Source organism: Hippoglossus hippoglossus, chromosome 6, assembly GCF_009819705.1.
Source record: "Hippoglossus hippoglossus isolate fHipHip1 chromosome 6, fHipHip1.pri, whole genome shotgun sequence".
NCBI classification, from domain to species: Eukaryota; Metazoa; Chordata; class Actinopteri; order Pleuronectiformes; family Pleuronectidae; genus Hippoglossus; species Hippoglossus hippoglossus.
In genome coordinates this window covers 12,513,599-12,532,914 of record NC_047156.1, presented here as the reverse complement: position 1 = coordinate 12,532,914, position 19,316 = coordinate 12,513,599, and the positions used below count along the sequence as shown (strand labels likewise).

The 19,316-nt window shown below is 43.7% G+C and overlaps 1 protein-coding gene across 9 annotated transcripts in view; it reads right to left on the bottom strand.

Annotated features, from left to right (window-relative positions):
- Positions 1-908: 908 nt before the first annotated feature.
- mef2aa (myocyte enhancer factor 2aa) overlaps positions 909-19,316 on the bottom strand; it is a 61,103-nt gene continuing 42,695 nt past the window's right edge. For 3 of the 9 annotated variants that reach the window (XM_034587088.1, XM_034587087.1, XM_034587089.1), the window contains exons 4-10: positions 13,874-14,008; positions 12,220-12,442; positions 5,544-5,728; positions 3,896-3,922; positions 2,168-2,294; positions 1,889-2,015; positions 909-1,707 (exon numbers count right to left, since the gene is read on the bottom strand). In XM_034587088.1, the coding sequence (XP_034442979.1) occupies positions 1,371-1,707; positions 1,889-2,015; positions 2,168-2,294; positions 3,896-3,922; positions 5,544-5,728; positions 12,220-12,442; positions 13,874-14,008 (1,161 nt within the window). In that variant the 3' untranslated portion in view covers positions 909-1,370. Of the gene's footprint in view, positions 1,708-1,888; positions 2,016-2,167; positions 2,295-3,895; positions 3,923-5,543; positions 5,729-12,219; positions 12,443-13,873; positions 14,009-14,076; positions 14,209-19,316 lie in introns of all 9 variants that reach the window. The other 6 variants (XM_034587090.1, XM_034587093.1, XM_034587091.1 and 3 more) reach the window with 6 other exon arrangements.

Sequence of the window (19,316 nt, the reverse complement as noted above, 5' to 3'; positions counted from 1 at the left end):
ATAAATATGAAAATAGTAGAACTTCAACCTCACAGCATTGTTATTACAATGTCTTCAGGACAAACAGTCATCACTAATAAAGAGAGAGAGAGAGAGAAAAAAAACTAAAACGTACAGGAGATTATGTTGATAATTAAATTTAGAAGAGATTACAGTAAAATGAACACGATAGCAAATATTGACCAGTGAATGATCTACTTTTTTTTTAAGGGTCTACTCTTGTAAACTCGGCTGTAATCCACAAAAATATACTTTTCTTGAAAACGGTGGTCGTACAGTACATTCAGCATGTACCCTCACCCTGGTGATATATATTAAAGTCGCTATTTACACAACAAAAAGAAAAATGTTTGGCTCAAATTTTCAATCATACAAACAGAACAAGCAAATGTTCATGGCTTTAGAATATCGATTCATGATGTGGCGTACATGACTTTACACTGTTTGTAATAAAGCACAATTTAAAAAAAAGAAAAAAAAAACAATGGCGAAGAAACGGTGCATTTGGAGTGACCTGTTAGGAAACCATAGCAACTGTACAAAATAACAAAAGAAAACAGCTTTGGCTTATATTACTGATGAACTGTTATACAAATGTGAACATGTTTGATTTTCTCACCAGTTCAACTGGACAGGTTTTCTTAATTGCACATTTAGACTGAATATCCTACTCTTTTAAATTATAAAATGAATAAGTATGTCATTATTGCAATAAATTCTGTTGCTATTTTGTTTTTACCTCCCCCAACAGGTATTGTTTCATCTATTCACTAAAGTAGTCTCTGTTTCTCATGTGACCATAACTCCTGTGTAGTATTAGTTAACTCCGTGCTGTCTGTGTCTCCTGATCGAGTCGATAAATCACGAGAGGCCACTTGAGATAAAGGTCTTGTGTGGTTACAGCATGATTTTTTTTAAAAGATAGTTCTTGCAGTGAACATCGTATTTAAGGGTCCTCAGCCTGAAAGCAACATGACTTCCTCTGATTGTTTGCAACATGCAAGCACAACAGCAAAACAGCAACTACATGTAAGTGTCTGACTAGACCAGTGACTACAATAATCTACCGCCTATTGTTTAACAATTTTCTCTCTTCTGCAAAAAGTCTGAATTGCACCAAGTACCTGATACCACCCGCTTGTGCATTTAATTCAGTCCAACTCACTGAAATTTTATTCTTTTTAAATCTTACTGCATCAGTTTGACAATTGACTTTAGATATATTACATCTCAGTCTCACAAATTGAAAGTGGAGTTGAATAATAGTATCATAATAATAGCTCAAAGGACCCTTGCTCTTTCTTTCATCTCCATGTCTAACCCCTCCCACTCTCTGACTGGCTGGTGACTGGAGGCGTGATCGGGGCTCTTTATGTCACCCATGTGTCCATGCGCAAGCGCTTGACCGAGGGGCTTTCCCTGTCTTCAGAGCCAGCAGGGGGTCTGCCGAGCCCCAGCGGGGAGTGGAAGTCGGGCCGGTGGTCTTCACGGTCGCTTCCGTCGTACGAGCTACAGGAGGAGCTGAGGCTGTCGGCAGGTGAGCGTCCCAGAACTTCCTGTCGGCTGGACCCCTGCTGCAGCTGCTGCTGGGGGAAGCTGGACGGGGTGACGCGCTCCCGCGGCGGCGAAATGGGTTCGGACTTGATGTTTATGCTCTGGCTGGTGTTGATGGATAGGTTGGAGACCTGAGTTAGGTGACCTCCGCCACTGCAGAGGAGACAAACGGGCATTTTAGTGTTCGGTTCAAACAAAGAGACAAAAAATAGGAGGTGAAGAGACAGGAATATGTAGATGTGTGATTCAGCGTAATATCACAGAGCGCAGTGGGTGTTGCTTTCATGTGCGGGCGTCTGGAGAGTGTGCTTTTGTTTGGAAGTGTGTTACTCACACCAAAGAATTAAGAGCTGCCTGGCCCAGTTGATGCTGTTGCCATGCCGACATGGAGCCCAATGAGAGCCCAGGAGAGCTGAAGCCCTGTAGGGAAGAGATCTCTGCGCTGCTCAGGGAGTACTCTGTAAAAACAAAAGCAGCCACACACACACGGTGAGAACTCGCTCGCATTTCAGCTGAGTGCCACTGAAAAAAGAGCAGGGACCAGCGTGCGGCATAAACAGTCACAGCTAAGGTGGTTGTTGTCGGTCCGAGGGGAGAGCGCGGCCAGACTCACCGGGGTTGTAGGAGGTGGGCATGCCTGAGTAGACCAGGCCCTGTGGGGGTAAGCTGGGGGTGGTGACAGACACAACTGGAGTGGCCAGCGGCTGGTTGGACTGGGAGCTGCTTAACCTCTGGGTGTTCTGCAAAACACACAAAGCAACAGAGAAAGAAAGCATGAGCCCAGAATACAAATACAAAACAATATGTGTGTGTTCTTAGAAATAAAGACAGCATCAATGTTTTTCTTTAATTTTCAAGTTTTACTAAATGTCATTTTTTATTTGCATATTATGGTTATCTGGGACATAAGAGTGTAATAATGACAGCTGCCACAAGGGGGTGGTGAAGCTTTATGGCAGTCAATATTTAATCTTTCTGATCCAATGTTGCAGTAACTGAATAAATATTAAGAAGTGATGCTTTGGTTTCTTGTTGGGATTTTCTGAAATGTAGCCACCTACAGCTCATTAAAACAATGTGTGTCATGCTTAAATGAATATATACAAAAACTGAAAGGTGGATTTCACTAATTAATAGAAATGATTAATTTATTCCATCAATTTAAAGCGGCTAAGTGACGGACGTAGTCAGTGCAGGAATCACAAGAGGAGACATGCAGCTGTAGGCACAAAAATACGATTAATCAGATATATTAGAATCTGCTAAATGAGTGTCTACTTTGTCAGTCATGAGAAAACAAAATGTTTTTATAGCATTAGTGCAGGAGTGAGACGAATCAGAGTGGGTCTGGGGATCCGTTTCATAATCAAATAAACACCTCTTAACTGAGAGGGTGCAAAGGGGTAAAATTAACGACACATTTCAATTCCCAGGGTGACGCACGCAGGAGCTCCAGTCGTTTTTTGTTTTTAGTGCAGCGACTGGCATGCAGCCCACAAAAACATACCTACAGAGTCCGGTGTGGTCATGCAGCATACGATGCTACAAACGCACACACACACACCCCCACGCCAAGACTAATCAAATGCAGAGAAAACAATACCAAAGCAAATCCTCATAAGAATTAAATGTATCAGGGATATGTGCCGATGCCAGCAGCTGCATTTGAAGCAGCATTGCATCATAATCTAGTTGATGGCTTCCTCGCATTGTTCCAACACTCAGCAGCCAGATGACTTCACCAAACCCAAGTATCTCACAGAATGATATCATTTCAGATGATGTCAACTTCACTTCAGTGGAAAAATATATACTGTTAATGGTTTGTACTTCACTCAAGACGACTTTAACCCTCAAACTTTCCAGATTGTGATAGACTATAATAGTTTTATTTTTTTTATTAAACAGTGATTCACGCATACATCTCTCTCTCTCTGTCACACTGTCTCTCACACACACACACACACACACACACACACACACACACACACACACACACACACACACACACACACACACACACACACACACACACACACACACACACACACACACACACACACACACACACACACACACACACACACACACACAACTAGTGGTTTATGACTTACAGTGACGTGTTGGGAATGGAGGAGCCAATTTAACAGGCTCAGGCAATTTTCACAGGCCAAACCCAAAACATGCAGTGGCAAACCGTTTTCTTTTTTTATAACGTCATTATTGCTGGCAGTTCCGAAAGACAATCTCCGGTTGGAGCGCCCTTGGTCTAGTGTGCGTGTGATTACCGGAAGCATGTTCACATTGCAGCCATTTGCGCCAGGCATTCGTCAAAACTCACCAAATCCATTTCCTCCTCCTCCTCCGACTGCTCTCAGCGGAAGAAGAGAAGAGAGGCAGAGTTACAGAAAAGAAGCAGAGCAACTGTAGATCGCTCTGGAAAATAGTGCCAGCTACTCTATCTAGATTTTCACAGTGGAGGGAACAACAGGGACACTCATTTTGTGTTTGTGGTTCAATGTATCACCAAAGAACCATTTTGTCCAAATCCTTGCCACGTCTCCCTCGATCACAGGGCTGACACTTGCAGACAAACTCACACTTCTTGGTAATTTAGTGTTTCCAATCAGCCTTACCTGCATGTCTTTGGACTATGGGCAGAGAACAGAGAGGGAAACTACACTGACACAGAGAGAACATGCAAACTCCACACAAATAACAGGGAGATTAAACCCAGAATCTTGTGCTAACTACTTCAACACCGTGACTTCTGGCACTTAATGAAGCTACCGTGAGTTTATCTTGTTGATATTGAAGAGGAAACACTCAAATCCTGCACAATGGCTGTGAGGTTAGGACCCAAGAGTACAGGCTGGAAAATACTTCAGGACACTGACTGATGCTCACCTGATTGTTAACGTGACACCACAATCACCTCATAATAATCAGCTAAAGTTTCTTCGCTTCTACCAACAATGGCTGCACAGTGCGGTGCATTTCCTATCCTCCCTGTGCCGAGAGAAGAAGCAGAAGCTCCATCTTTTCGGTGCGGTGGGACATACTGCCACCAGACCAGGGCTGTCTTAATGCCCACACTCAATCAATAGCAGCAGGAAGACACGACAAGGGCGACAAGATATTATCTGGCTCACACCCTGGGCCCATGATTAAGTCTTCATCTACACTCTGTCACACCGAGATGTGATTAATTTAATACCATTATGGCCTAATGACAGGCTGTCTGCAGACCTGCCACAGCCAGCACCAAAACGCCCTGACGGCTCAGACAGAGCAGAACCGTCCTCCCACCCCGCCTAACCTGTTTCAGACCTCTCGCAAGGCAACCCGTGCTGCTCCGCCGATTTCACATGGTCGACACGGTAACACGCAGTTATTTTAAAACACTGATCCAGGCTCGGAAAAAGAGGAGCACCCACAGTAACCTGAGGTTTATTTACCAAACACAATCGTTTTCCTGGCATGGCTCCTGTTGCCGACAACACCTGCAACATGAAGACTTGGAAATATTGCATTTGTGGCCAATGTCTGAAACCCCCCATTTACGATGTTTTATAAATGTTGAAATATGACCAGGAGAAGTTTAGCCTCAGGTGTTCGCTGCAGTCGGAGCGCTCTGCAACTTCATTATTATAATTAGAGAAAGTATCTCATTTAAATGTGAATAGCTGAGCGAGAGTTACGAGACTGGAGCTGCAGATCTGTGAAGACTGCAGCACAGATGAGGCCTGCACACTGTGAGTGAGTGAGTTCCACTTGGCAGATAAATATAGTCCTTGGTAAGGTGACAACCTCACTAGAACAGAGAGCTGCACTGCTGTGATAACATCAAAAAATGTGTGTAGGCAAAACCCAGCTATGAGAGTCTAGATAAAGACGCTAAACATCGATCTGCTCTGCCCCGCAGCAAAAAGACGTAAAGGTCCTTTGGTTGTTTCTTCTCGTGTGCAGTGGTGGAGCTCTGTACTCACCAGTGGGGGCATCATCCCTTTGCTCGATGGAGGGATAACAACCCTTAGGTCTGGCTTGCGGTTTCCCATCCCCATGTTCCCTCCGGGGGGCGGTGGAGACTTGGTGGGCATGACTTTACCCAGGCCGTTGCCGCTGGGTGTGCTGAGGAGGCCGGGGGAGCCCCTGGGGTTAACGAAACCGTTCCCTGCAGAGGTACAAGGCGACAGAAACACATCATCAAACCATGGACTGTGACTGACAACACCAGCAGTCATCAAGCAAACCTCTCGCACAGCGTTGTTTTCCTGCGTGCCACGGCACACGCCGTTAAGTGTTTCCAACCCTCTGGGAAGTTTTAATAGACTTGGATAATTATCCCGCACATTTACAATAATAAAATGTCCATTTCAAAATTGATGAGCCTTTTATTTTTATTGTGAATGATTACATCAAAGTCAGCTCTTTGTGTCTTGGGATGAGGAGCAGTTGATTGTCAAATGTACTGTGACTGCTTAAAAGTAATAGCTGAAGTCATTACAAATGAATAAAAACAATAAAAGAACTCCGAGTTGTTGTTTTTTTACACTGTGCTCACAAACAATAGAAAAGTGTTACTTTACTTTTAACATTCACACCTTGTTGTGTGTGTACATTAGCCATTTCCTCTTTATCAGAAAGAGAGTATAAGTCCCCAACAACTTAATTTAGGAGTCTCCTCACACCCCCTCATCACGAAACCAATATCTCATGAAAAGGGTGAATATTATCATTGGGTGAGGAGAGATAATTGGAATTCAGTAGGAAGTTTTTATTGTCTTTCTCGAGATTTTCTTTGCTTATACAGTATATTTTTGTCGTAGATGACGATGTTAATTGTATCTTCCTAAATCAAAAGATGTTTATAATTAATAAAATCACTGTACACTTCCTGCACCTTGCGATCTGTTCTTAGTACATCTGTCGGCATCTCTTCTGTTTTATTCCTGCTGCTTTTCTCAACCTACAGTTGGTTATTTTCAAAGGTCCAAGATACAGCGTGACTCATCTGTGCAAGGTCTGCAGTGGGATTCTGCAGCTTCCACACAAATATGCTCAAATACAAACGCAATGAGTGGTTCACCAAACAAAAGCAATATTTCAAGTGCACTTGAATTTCACATTTACTTCACTTTATGTAGGTCTGAGTTAAAGCTACGACCTCGAAATGAAAATCCTGAAAACAACGGGAAGAGCTAATGAATGGTATCTCACACTGCATCAACGGATCAGTGGCACTTCAACAAGTTGCTGACTTCTCCATTGTGTCCGATTTATCCCGGCGTAACACAAAGTGTGCGCACAACGAGCCGGCTCTTGTGCAGGAACATAATGGAACAATAGATCCTCTGACTACAGATAAGGACAGCAACAATTCATGGTCAAATAAACAGCTATAACACCTACAATAGTATCTCACAGCTGAATCAACAGTGTGTACGCAGCTATTCAACATCAGCTCTGGCTTTGATCATACAGCATTTGGCTGCCGCAAGAAAAGTAATGTTTACAGAATTAGCCGAGTGTACGTCCAGGGCCCTAAAAATAGCAAATCTGATTAAAAGCAGTGGAGATGTCATTCAGAGGGAATGAGATGCAAGTACAAATATTAGTTGATGTAAGGGCTGCAATTTGTGAAGTGCTTTCTGATTACAGTCAGCAAGCTCTGATATTTTACTTTGAGATTACAGCTCAAAACATAAAGCTGTTGTGGAGAAAAAAGCCACTGACAAAAGACTCAATATAATAAATGTGATTTGCATTATTAATGACACATGGTTAGGTGTTTGTGGAGAAGGCCCAAAGTTAATTAGCTGGTTTAGCTCAATCTTGTCATGGTAACACAGATACAAAGCTACAAAAAGACATAAATTATAACAGGGTATATGCATCTGTATGCACCTTCAAATTACACATGTGTAAATGCAGGATTCACATAAAAGTGTGTCTTCACTCTCTCTCTCTCCATTTCACACATACCGTCCTGTCTATAAAGGCAAAATGCCCCCAAAAATATCTTAAAATAAATGGTGCAGTGAAAACAAAGGCATGCTAAAAACCTGAAGTTGATCATGAGAAACAGTATTTTTCCTCATCTCTCCGTCTTTTTCCAAGTAACTGGTGAACTTCCAGCAAATGTTTGCTATGTTAATGGGCAACTCTACGTCTGTGCATCTTGTACACATTCTTTTTCTTGGCTATTTGCAGTTATTCAATCAAATACATCTGTTTCTGTATCCTACCTGCATTCTTCATTGTGCTTTTTTATGCTTTTGTAAAATTACAACAGTAATGTAGCCATTTACGTCGTACTGGGGTCTTTACCAACTCAGTGTCCAGTGTGTGAGACGCTTGACACTTTGCCAGTTCATCCCAAGGCAAAGACCTCCACTCAGTGCTGTCTTCATTTAGCTGATTCCGACTTGGATCGACTCGGATCGACCCACCTGACTTGCATATCTTTGCAATGTGCCTCTGATTATGACTTCAGATATCTGACGATGACTAAACATCGCACTTGTTTGAGATATTTGCCAAGATGCAGAAACACATGTCTGCACAAAATACTTGGGTTTCACAAAATTAGAACCAGCTTTTCATTTTAGTGGGCTTTTCTTGCGTCTGTCCTCATTCTATATCCAGACTTTCTTCTGGTTGTGCCAATAAATCCTCTCTGGCTGAAAAATGTGCACGTCGAAAGCTGTTTGGTTTCTGTTCATTGTCCTGAATTATTAACACGGTCTGGGAAGAGGCGTTACATAAGGCCCTGTGTTTACAACTGAAACATTCAGCTTTTCATTTTAAGTTCGGGGAAGGAAAACACTGACTTATTATGCCCCAACGTCCCACGTGTGTCAGGCTCAGGCAAAAGAGAACATGGCTTGATGAATGAGAAGACTCCTAGTGCCCAATCCTATTGTTGTGTCTCAGAAAACTGAGACCGGTCAGGATGTGCACACAGGGATTTGTTAAGACCAGGTATATTATCATACTTGACCCTCACTCTTTTCTTAAAAACTGCAGACTCTAGAAAAAGTGGCAGACCACTCACATTGTTGCTTCTTTATTTAGCATATATGAGATTCACCACCATCATCGACCTTTGAATACAGGTTTTTACGTTATTATCTGTACCACTTATCCTACGGATCATTTAGAGTCTCCAATCAACCTAACCCCATTCTGCATGTCTCTGGGTGGTGGGAAGAAGCCAGAGTACACAGAGAAAACTCCTGCAGACACAAGGGGAACATGCAAACTCCACACAGGGAGACCCCCCACTCGCCAGGCTAACAGGCCAATCACCACTTAGCATAATGGCCGCCCTCCTCATCTCCCGTGTGGGGTAGAGGCAGTTTAATGTTCCCTGTACGTTGTGTTAGGGAGTTTCTAACAATTGTTGCCATGCACTTCCTAAATTTAGCTTAGGCCAGATATGAGTAGTCATTGTTATGAATGTTCAACTTGGAGGTTAGCTGTGTATTGTACTTTTGATTGGTGTTTGTATTTATATATTTCTGCATAAACAGATGACTTGATATTTGTATAGATTACATGTGAAATCTTATAAAAATAGTTTGACATAAAAAAGAAAGAGCCACCTGCGTAATGTCAGCATAAGAAAATCAAAAGCAAAAATGAAGTAAAATAACTTTCTAAAAGTGCCAGTGCCACGACAGAACTGTTTATTCTGCTGTCAGATGTGAAGCGCCGAACATACAAACATGCTTTGTTATGGTGTTTCAAGAGCTTGTAACGCTCCAATATTAATGAAGGGATGTGTACAGCTCGCAGACATATTGCATAACAGAGGACACTCACATGCAACACACACACACACACACACACACACAAAAACAGCAAAATGACCCTTTGAAATTATAGTAGCTGTTGAGCTATATTATCTAAACCAGCCGCTAGATAAGAACAACAATACACTGCTTATTCTCCTAATAACAGAAATGTGTTTGCTTCAAAAATCTCTCCGGCAATGTTCACTGTCACATTCTTGCAGAACAGATAATCCTCACAATCAACTAATAACTAAATAATCCCTCGTCCAGATCCCACAATTAAAACAGACCCAGCGGTTCAGTGGGAAATAAAAAAAAGGGTTGATTTACTTTTGGATTTTACATGCACTCAAGCTTCTCTCTATGGAGGCCACTGTTGAACAGGAGAGGAGGTGTCACACCGCCAAAATCCTCCATTTGGCCACTTTGAAAGGCTCCTGCTGCGGTCATAACTGCTACATGTGAAAAATCAGAGCTATGTCAGGAATGGTCATCTGACAGCGGGGGCTTCTCCTCCCTGTAGCCTCTGCTGTTCTACACACTTGGTACAAACAACAGCTGCAGCATGATCACACCGCGCCAAACGCTGACGCCCCCTGGCAGAGGTCTAACGCTGCCCCCCCCCGGGGAACTAACCACACCCCAAAACTTAAAACTCGCCCAGCGCTCCCTTTAAATTGCTGACGGTAAACCAATCTGAGATGGGAGGGCTCGTCATACTTTCTAATCAATACCTCATCAGATATCCCCTTAACCTTTTATTCCTGTGGCCTTCAGCTTGTTATCATCATCGAATGTCACGCGCTTTCGCAACTACATTCTGCATTATGTCAGAAATACTATATGGAATACGGCGAGCTCACGAGGAGAGAGTTAAAACTCCACCTGCCTCCGCCTCTCACGCGGCACATTGCGCCCGTGACAGGCTGTCCGGTCATTGTGTACCGAAGGACTTAGATGGATGTCATGGCCCGAATACCTACAGGGTTATGCTGGTGTAGGCATCTTACAGACCCTCTCCAGCCTTTTAAGGGCTGCCAGGGTAGATGGGGGTGGGAGTGAGGGGGGGGTGTGGGGGCAGATGCACCTGTCAATAGAGGGAAGGAAACAGGAGGAGGGAGGGCCTCACGGAGGTGACGGGTCTAAATGAAACGCTGCGTTTATCTCTCTGCCAGAGACAGTTGGACGGCTAATTACCTCACCTGGTTGCCCCTTTCAAACGCCCTCGCCGCGCTGTGTGAACGCTGCCCGCTCTCCCACACGTGCATTTAACAAGCATATCATACACGCCCTCTGTTGAGAGGAGGAACACACACCAGTCCCCCTTTGCCTGCGGTGAAAATATAATCAGGCAAAAGGCGCCATCAGTCAGTGACACTGACAACTGTCGTGGACCAATCGCAGATGGACACGCAACTATCCGGCTCACGTGCTAAGTCGCAGGTCTACTGGGCAGAGCTACAGAGAGCTTATGGATCTCTCCGGGAGGACTCACCCGCTGGGCCGGAGCCCGCACCACTTGGCACCGAAAGGTCTGTGGTATCCAGCATGCCACCTAATGAGATGCACAGAGTGATGAGATCAACCATCTGCAACCTTCTGCAAAGCGAGCAGAGCATGTGATGGAGATGCCAGACCAGACATGAAAATGTCATGTGGATGTGTCTTCACTGCGCACAGAACAGGGAGGGGTGTGCTCCCACCTGTGTTGTCATTGGGAAATATCCACGATGTGATGAAAGAGTGGAAACCAAGCATTCAACCACAAGGACGCACCTTCAACATGCAGTTATTCACTCTCTTGGAATTCAGGCAACTACTAAAGTGTCTCCTTAATGTCGTATGAATAGTTTCATAGAAAGACACTTTCAAGAGATACCAATTATTATAAAAAAAATATGCTGATGCAATTTAATAAAAATTAAAAAAACACCTCGCAACAAATAATCAAGAAAGAATATGGTGAAAAACAACCCATAGTTAAGAGCCCGTGTGCATTGGTAGGCCTGATGTATGGTTCGATTTGAATGAGGCATTTCACACCTTGTTGTTAGTACTTCTGTCGTATGTGGTGCAACTGAATCTTGCAAACGCCTTCTGCACTGACTGAGTCAGACCAGTCGTACAAGTACAGGCATAGACTGACATCATTTTGCCACAATGCTGACAGAATGAGACGTGCGATGAGGGACAACTCAGGGTGTGAAAAAATAAGTATCACACATACACAGTATATCACCCTTATATCCAATGCCATTGTGGGAAAACTGTGTAAACTCTACTATATATGTATTTTAGGACCAAAGAAATCCTGAAATGATCTATGAGGAATAATTTGACAATTATAAGTTAGATGAGAATATTGATAGCAAACCTGCACTGTAAAAGACATTTACTGTATTATTTTACTATTTTTTGTTAATGTTTTTTTTTGTATTAAGTGTAAATGCCATAACATGACGGTAAATTGCTTCATTAAAAATATGAATCATCAAATAAAAGTTGTAATCCTTAAATTAATATAGTTATATATCATTTTTACAGGATTATTCAATTTCTTAATGGTCTTGAATGTTAAATTACATTGAATTTTATGTAAAAATATTATTTCTTTTTGCAGTTTTTTTAGTGTGGTTATAAATCCAGGCTTTTTGTTTCCGGTCTTTATGAAAAGTTTCAAACTTGGCTGAACGACTACGATCAGTTTTTACTTGAATCTTCACATTGTTCTACAAACACAAATGATGCTGTTGGATTAATTTGATGCTATTATCAAAGAGGTGTGTTAATCTATTAAATCAAACCTAGTCTGAGTGGTCGGGATTATCCTCACCTTCTGACCAAATGACTGAGCCGAGCCACTAACCTGCATTGCCGGCACTGGTGGGCCTCTGGGGGCCTCCACTGGAGCCCACATTCCTGTGCAGAGAGGCCTGCGGAGGGGACAGCATCCCACTGTCGCTCAGAGAGCTGGTGGCTGCTGCCAGGGACTGACTGCCCAGAGTCCCCCCCGGCTGGTACATGGCATTAGGGTTGGACACAGGCACAGCCACATGCATGGAGAAGTTCTGCTGAGGCAATGCTGAGGGCTGTGGAGGAGGGAGACACACACACACACACACACACACATACATTCACACACACACACACAAACACACACACAGACGCACACACAAAGAGAAGATATTTACACACAATCACAATGAAAATCCAAGGTCTGATGAGAAATCTTATGGAACAGTGGTTGTCATGGCATCATTAACAAAGAGCTGCCCCTGAGGTTCAGCTTAAATAAAGTAAGAAAATTCTTAAAACATTCAGGGAGAGCTTTACTAAAGCTGCAAAAAAAAAAAGGTTAGACTATTGGGCATTTTATGTTTTCATTAACACATTACATGTAGAACACACAAATCTCCAGTGCTACAACAGTGCACACAAACCACAGAAAACAAAAATCCAAATAAAACATGCATTCAGGTGTTCACTTCGGCATTGCAGCAGTCAGCACGCCAGGCGTACGTTTGTGTTTTGAGACCCCCCCCCGCGTTAATATGTCTCTCTGTACGACAGAGAGGGCTGATGGGGGGGGGGGGAATCACAACCACAAGAGTCGTGACTCACACGCATTTACCTACAACGCGCTGACTGTGCAAAGCGCAAGTGAGAATGACAGGTGGCAGTGAGAAACGATTCATCATAGCATTATCCAGTGAGCCGGTCGGGTGTTATCATTAGTTGGTTAATGGCAGAGTGATGCTCCTCAAGTCAGGAGCAGAGAGAAGATGACTGCTTAGTAAGCACCGTGTTCTTGCACGTTTCTAATATTGTCACGCATGATAAGATCACAAAAAAGATCTGCGGTAGTTTAGAGGGTGAGCCGCTGTGTTACTTGATGAGGGAGAGGGAAGATGCTAAATGATAGCGTGTGTGCCGGTGAGCTCTGAGGACACTTTGCTGCCGGAACTGTTTCAGAAAAAGAGATGTTTAATTCTAGAGTGCAGCCAGAGAGCGGCAATAGGAGGATTTGAAGTGGAAAAAAATGTAAATGAATTGCAAAAAATTGTAAACTATAAAAATAAATAATCTTTGTTTCTGTTGAGATATGAGGTGGAAACCAGGTTTGGGATGGAAATTACTCATCCCTAAAACACAGGATATGCAGATCTTTGTGATAAACACTCACTAGACATGAGTATTTACTAAGTGTGTGAAGTTTGTTTGTGTTGAAATATGATAATATCACCATGGTATTTGGCTTATAATCTCTCCAGCAGAAGAACGGAACATTTCACCTGTTTATGAAATGTGATCTTATCAGGGTGTGCCAAAATATCAGCTGCAGAACAAATCAATGTAAAGAAAAAAAATGCACCCCCAGAGAAGTGGGCATTAATCTTAAGCTACAGTAGAGGTATAGGGTAAAAAAAAAAAAAGAGGAATAAAAGTTAGATGAAAAAAAAAGGAGTGAAAATCCTTTGTGCCACAAAGCCAAGCAAAAACAGTGCATTTACAGTACTTACGATTTTATGATTTCTCATCATATTATCAAACTCCTCATTAATTTTTTTATACTTTTCTTCTGTGTGAGGAGTGAGGACATATGAGGCATCGGGGTCCGGGCTATCACAACCTCTGTGTTCTTTCTTGTTTAGCGCCTGTAGTGAACATCAACATAAAGACAGGGATCAACACAAAAGAGCAGGCGACAGAGGAAAGTACTTACACCACAGCGCTTGTACATTAAATCACTCTCTTCGCTTAGTTTGCCGAAATGGTCGTCCATGAGGGGGCTGTGCCCGAAACAGTCATCGGGATCGGGACTAGCACAGTCATTATGGCCTTTGTTTCTCAATTTCTGAAATGAAATTGCACAGTTCAAAAGAAACAGTATACAAGGTGGGGTTTTGTTGTCTTCTATTAGCCATACATTGTTTTTAACTGAAAAACACCAATCATGTACCAAAATGATAAACTATTACTATTATAATAATCTGACACCATGTTGCACTCTCTCTCTATGTTTCTTATGTACATTTTTATTATTGATATTTTGTATAGTTTTGTTCCAATACATCTTATATAGTATTTGCTGTAACACAGGGATTTCCCAGTTTTGACATCAACAAAGTACATGTGCAATGTATCTATATATTGCTTTTTTTCTTCTTCTTCTTTCGGTATGTCATACTTTTACTTATGGCTAAAGTAAAACATTCACAGCTGCTCCAGCATCCATAGTTTAAAACCAGGCTCTGGAACAAGGAGAAACTGAAATGTCAGAAATACTCTTTCGCCCTTCAGATGTGTTCCGAGAAACAAAATCCTCTTCCCCTTTTTTTTTGTCTCTTCCCCTCGAACTTCCCTCCCTGCCTCCGCCCCTCCGCTCTGTTCATCCTCTCCTCTCGCTGCAAGTGCATGTTTGCATTTTTCATTATATTTCAGTTATCATAAGCCAACCAGCTGGAAAGGAGCCCCCTGCATGAGAAGATTCTTACAGAGGAGCACTTCAGTTTGTCCCACACTGTAATTCAGTACGGTTGTCACTCGTGGGATCTTTTCCAAGTTAATGTATGTACAGGGCGATGAAATGGATTATCAGATGTGGTCAAAAATGCCTGTTTGAGCAGGACATTTTACAATTATTATAAAAGCAGAAGGCTCGTGAGTGCACAGAGTTATAAAGGTCCTGTTCTGACTTCAGGGGGGGGGGGGGGGGGGAACACATGTCGTACAACTAAACAAATAAATGCTGAACACTGTGCTCACTTTCATACAGGCGGTTCTCTGCTCCTCATTACAGCTCTGAATAGCAGTGTTAACAAGACTCGCTGACAGCATGTGACAGCTTGTGATATCGAGGCAGCGTACATCAAAACATGATTTATGTGTGGCTCTGAAGGTTTCTCTATCAGGCGGCTGCAGGTCCACGGCAGCGCCCTGCCCTGTCTGAGGGCTGCCGCGGAGGCCTCGTGTCTACAGGAAGGTCACTGACTCCTGTGGATGTAGGGGTCAGGGAGTGAGCCAGAGGAGCGTTACCTACACACACTAATGAGACCTTATTCTCTCTCTTCCTCTGTGTGTGTGTGTGTGTGTGTGTGTGTGTGTGTGTGTGTGTGTGTGTGTGTGTGTGTGTGTGTGTGTGTGTGTGTGTGTGTGTGTGTGTGTGTGTGGCAAGGTATTTCTACAGCTGCTACATCCTCTGACAGCGGCGTGACAATACGTTTAGGTCTGTGCAGAAAATGTGGCTAACCCAGCGCTGCTCACCACAACCTCAATGTACATCACATTTCCCTCAAAACTGTGCCACGGCTTTATGAGGCTCTATAATATCACTGCTCATTAAGCTCCGCACTGTTTCTGAGGGCTGCGCTGGGCATTTTTGGGCATGAGAACAATGTTAATCGAAGCTGCACAGACAGAAATGTGGCGCTGTGCACAGCTCAGACACAAATGAGGAAGTTTAAAGAAGCGCCCACATTTTTTCAGACATAAGTATCCACAATGCCCAAAGGAGAGCGAGAGAGAGGGAGAGGAGGCCTCTGGATAATGAATGGCCAGCACAGTACCACAGATACATTACTGTTTGGTGTGGTACAAAGCAGTGGCATTCTTCTCATTCTAAGAAAACGCCTTGCTGGTTCATTTCCTGTTTACTGAGCGCGCTCTCTTTAGTTAGGGTCCTGAAAGGCCTGTGTTTACTGGGGTTAAACTATGCACTTTCTCCTCCAGCCGAGCCAAGGATCCGATCCTAACCTGCAAATTTGAGCTCCAACCTGCTCATTATGTGAATAGCTCGGTCGGAGCGGTCAGGCACGGCTGTGTGATTTGGGGCAGGGCTGCTCCACTTTCACAACAAGCCTGGCCAGCCCTCAGCACACCGCACCCACTGGCCCACGCCATTTAGGGAAAGGTTGCAGCAGCACAGTGGGTGAGCGGGAACCAGATAGCGGCAAACAAAGACAGGCACTCAGCACTCAGATCTGTTCCACCATACATGACAGGAATCACTGCAACACATGTTATCTTCAAAACGATGCACTGGAGCTGTGATGCGGCGAGCAGTGTGTACACAACGACATTTGGCGTGCGAGCGCTAATCATCCCTGTGGATGTACTAATGTATATATAACAGTTAAGGCCTGGGAAAGCATGGCTTTAATTCTCTGTTAAATGACTTGGCATGTTCTGGGTGTTCCACAGACGCTGCCCACAGCTCTCAGTGAATGGATCACTAAATCAGCACATGGCCAAACAGGTGTCCCTCTTCCAAACACCTGTCAAGACCTGGCTCCCCGTGCCGGCCTGTCTGAGGCAGCCGTGCAGAGACATGGCCGTAGAAGGGAACGCATGGATCACATGTATCCCTGAAGGTCACCAGACCCCGGATCAACTCGGCTCTTACGTGTCAATGCAGCAGATTGCTCCAGACACCACAGCGATCCGACCTAGAAAAGGGGAAACGTAGTCGACGATGATCACGCAAATAAAAAAAAGAATAGATCACTCCTTTTTGAATTATTAACAGTTTGATGAAAGCGGGGGGCAAAATGCATCTGAAAGTGTTGAATCAAGTGGCAGTGTTTGCATTTTGGCTGAACGTGAATGCATGAGATTTTCAGTAGCGTTTTTAAAACATGAACGATGGGCTGTTTATTATAGGAGGGGTAGGGGGGGGGGTTTGCCTAGCGTATAGACAAGGAAACTTGTGTAACCTATTCACAAAGGCCCTGAGAGGCTCACAAAGATGAGAGGGACCAAGGCCAGCAGCTATTTTCTCACAGCAGCCACAAACCTGTATTGATAGAAATTTGGCTCTGAGTGGCCTGACGTCAAACCAAAGCCAGGCACTATTGTCTGTGTTTGCATGTAAGTGTGTCCATCAGTTTGCCTGTGTGGTACTTCAAATTCTCTTCGAGAAGAAAAAAATAAATCTTCCATCCCAGGAAACCTTGAAGCTTCCTTATCCTGAAGAAAACATCCATCCATCATCTCCACTTGAGCCCCGACTACTAACTTATGAAACCATGGGGAACATTCAGCACAGTAAGTACCTCTCCAGGTTTGCAGGATACAGTGTGTTCAGAACAGAGAGTGAGAGTGCAGTAAAAAGCAGCCTTGGACATCACTTTGATTTGATATTGTGATTTTGTAAATGTTATTCTGCACAATGGAATTTCTATTAGATATAAACGTTTCACATCGTGCCTACATTGAGCTCAATTCTGGGCCTTGGATTTACTTACAAGCACTATAGTGCTTCTTTTCTAAATTGAAGCCTAACCAAACGCTATTCAATGGATTTAACATAAAAACCTAAACCATTGCATAAACCACCTACATCACCATTGTCTTGAGAAGTACTTTCAGCGAAATGGGGCCCGAGCAATTTACTCTGCTGCTGTGAGTCTTGGAAAACCATTTTACTCTGATGTTCTCCGTCTCTTTTAGCAGGAGAGCTTTCTGCATTTAACTTATTCATGTTCTGTAGAGTACTGTACGTGAATAGGACGCAGGGTGAAAGGAGGGAGATACTGGTTAGGTATAAAAGCTGAAGTTCAAAATTGTAGGGGGTGGGGTGGCTTAAAGAAAGGCACGATGAGGCTGTTTCCATACTCTCCGCCATTGTGCCTGAATCCCAGCAAAGGGCTATACTTACAGTGGCTTTCGCTTCTGCTGGAGCACCACCTGACCTGTGACTGGTGCACCGCAGCTCGGATTACCGGCCCCTCCACGAGCAAGACAGCTTGTAGCGTAATGGCAACGCGGCAGGAAATTACACGAAATGTTTCAAAAGTGGAGTACATCGTGAGTGTTTAATGCACGTTGTGTTTGTTCCATTCCCTCCCTGAAGTGCGGAGAAGCTGCATTTTAACCGCTTGTTGTGGAGTGGGCCGAGTACCCTCGCCTGGTTACAGCCGGGTGTCCCAGCCTCTCACCCCGTACCGCTGTGAATTAGCCCTTGTGCCCGCCACTACGCTAAGCAAGGTAGCGTGCTAATCCACATGACATCACTATTGTGTCCAGGCCGTTCCATCTAATGTGCTTATCAAAGGGCTTCTTTGAGTGGGAACATACTAGGAAATCAGCATGGGGAGGCGGCTGATAGGAAGGCTTTTATCTGCGGAGGAATATTTCTGCTCTTATATAACATCTTAAGAGACTTCCACTACCATCATGTTCCCTTTCCCCCCGTGGTGCTGTAGTCTTCACTTGAGGGGAATAAAAGCCTCTTTTTGTTGATCTTCAGGAACTCTATGCCAGTGCCCATGCAACACTGGGTTACTGTAATATAGGAAGCCTTTCCTCTCGCTCCTTTTTTCCACCACATATTGTGAGTTGGGAGCGAGGGGCTATTAGATAAGGAGACCTCTGTAATTCCCAGACATATCTTGTTTAATCTCATGACCATTACACATTACGGACTGATATCAGGATATGAGGCTGGATTCGTGTCCTTCCTTTGGCTCACTCCATTGTCAAGTGACTCAGGGGGGAGACAGGAAGAGCAGCGGGAGGGGGCGAGCTCTCAACCTTTATTTTATTTTCATATTGTTGTCTTGCAGCTGTTAGAAAAAAAAAACAATATACAAAGTGAGATTCGATTCCCCACCTGACATCACAATGACATTGGACAGACCGCGGTGAACCGAGAGTTCAAAGTCAGTGGGCCATTAATCCAAAGTGAGTCAGGTTCGCTGAATCTAAAGCCACCACAGAGACAAATTCGTCATTTTCCGTCTTAAATAATGTGAATTATCGCATGCGTTTGACTGACTGGATTGCCAATTAAATATAGCCCACCCATTTTACTGAATAAGAGGCAATTGGAAGTGCAGTGAGCGGTCCCTTCAGAGCTTTCTGCTCTGAGACTCTGGTGAATGACGGAAGTGACAAAGCTATTAGCTGCCACAATCAGAGAGCATAGTCTCAATCAGTGGACTGCACACTTTCAGTATAGACTAG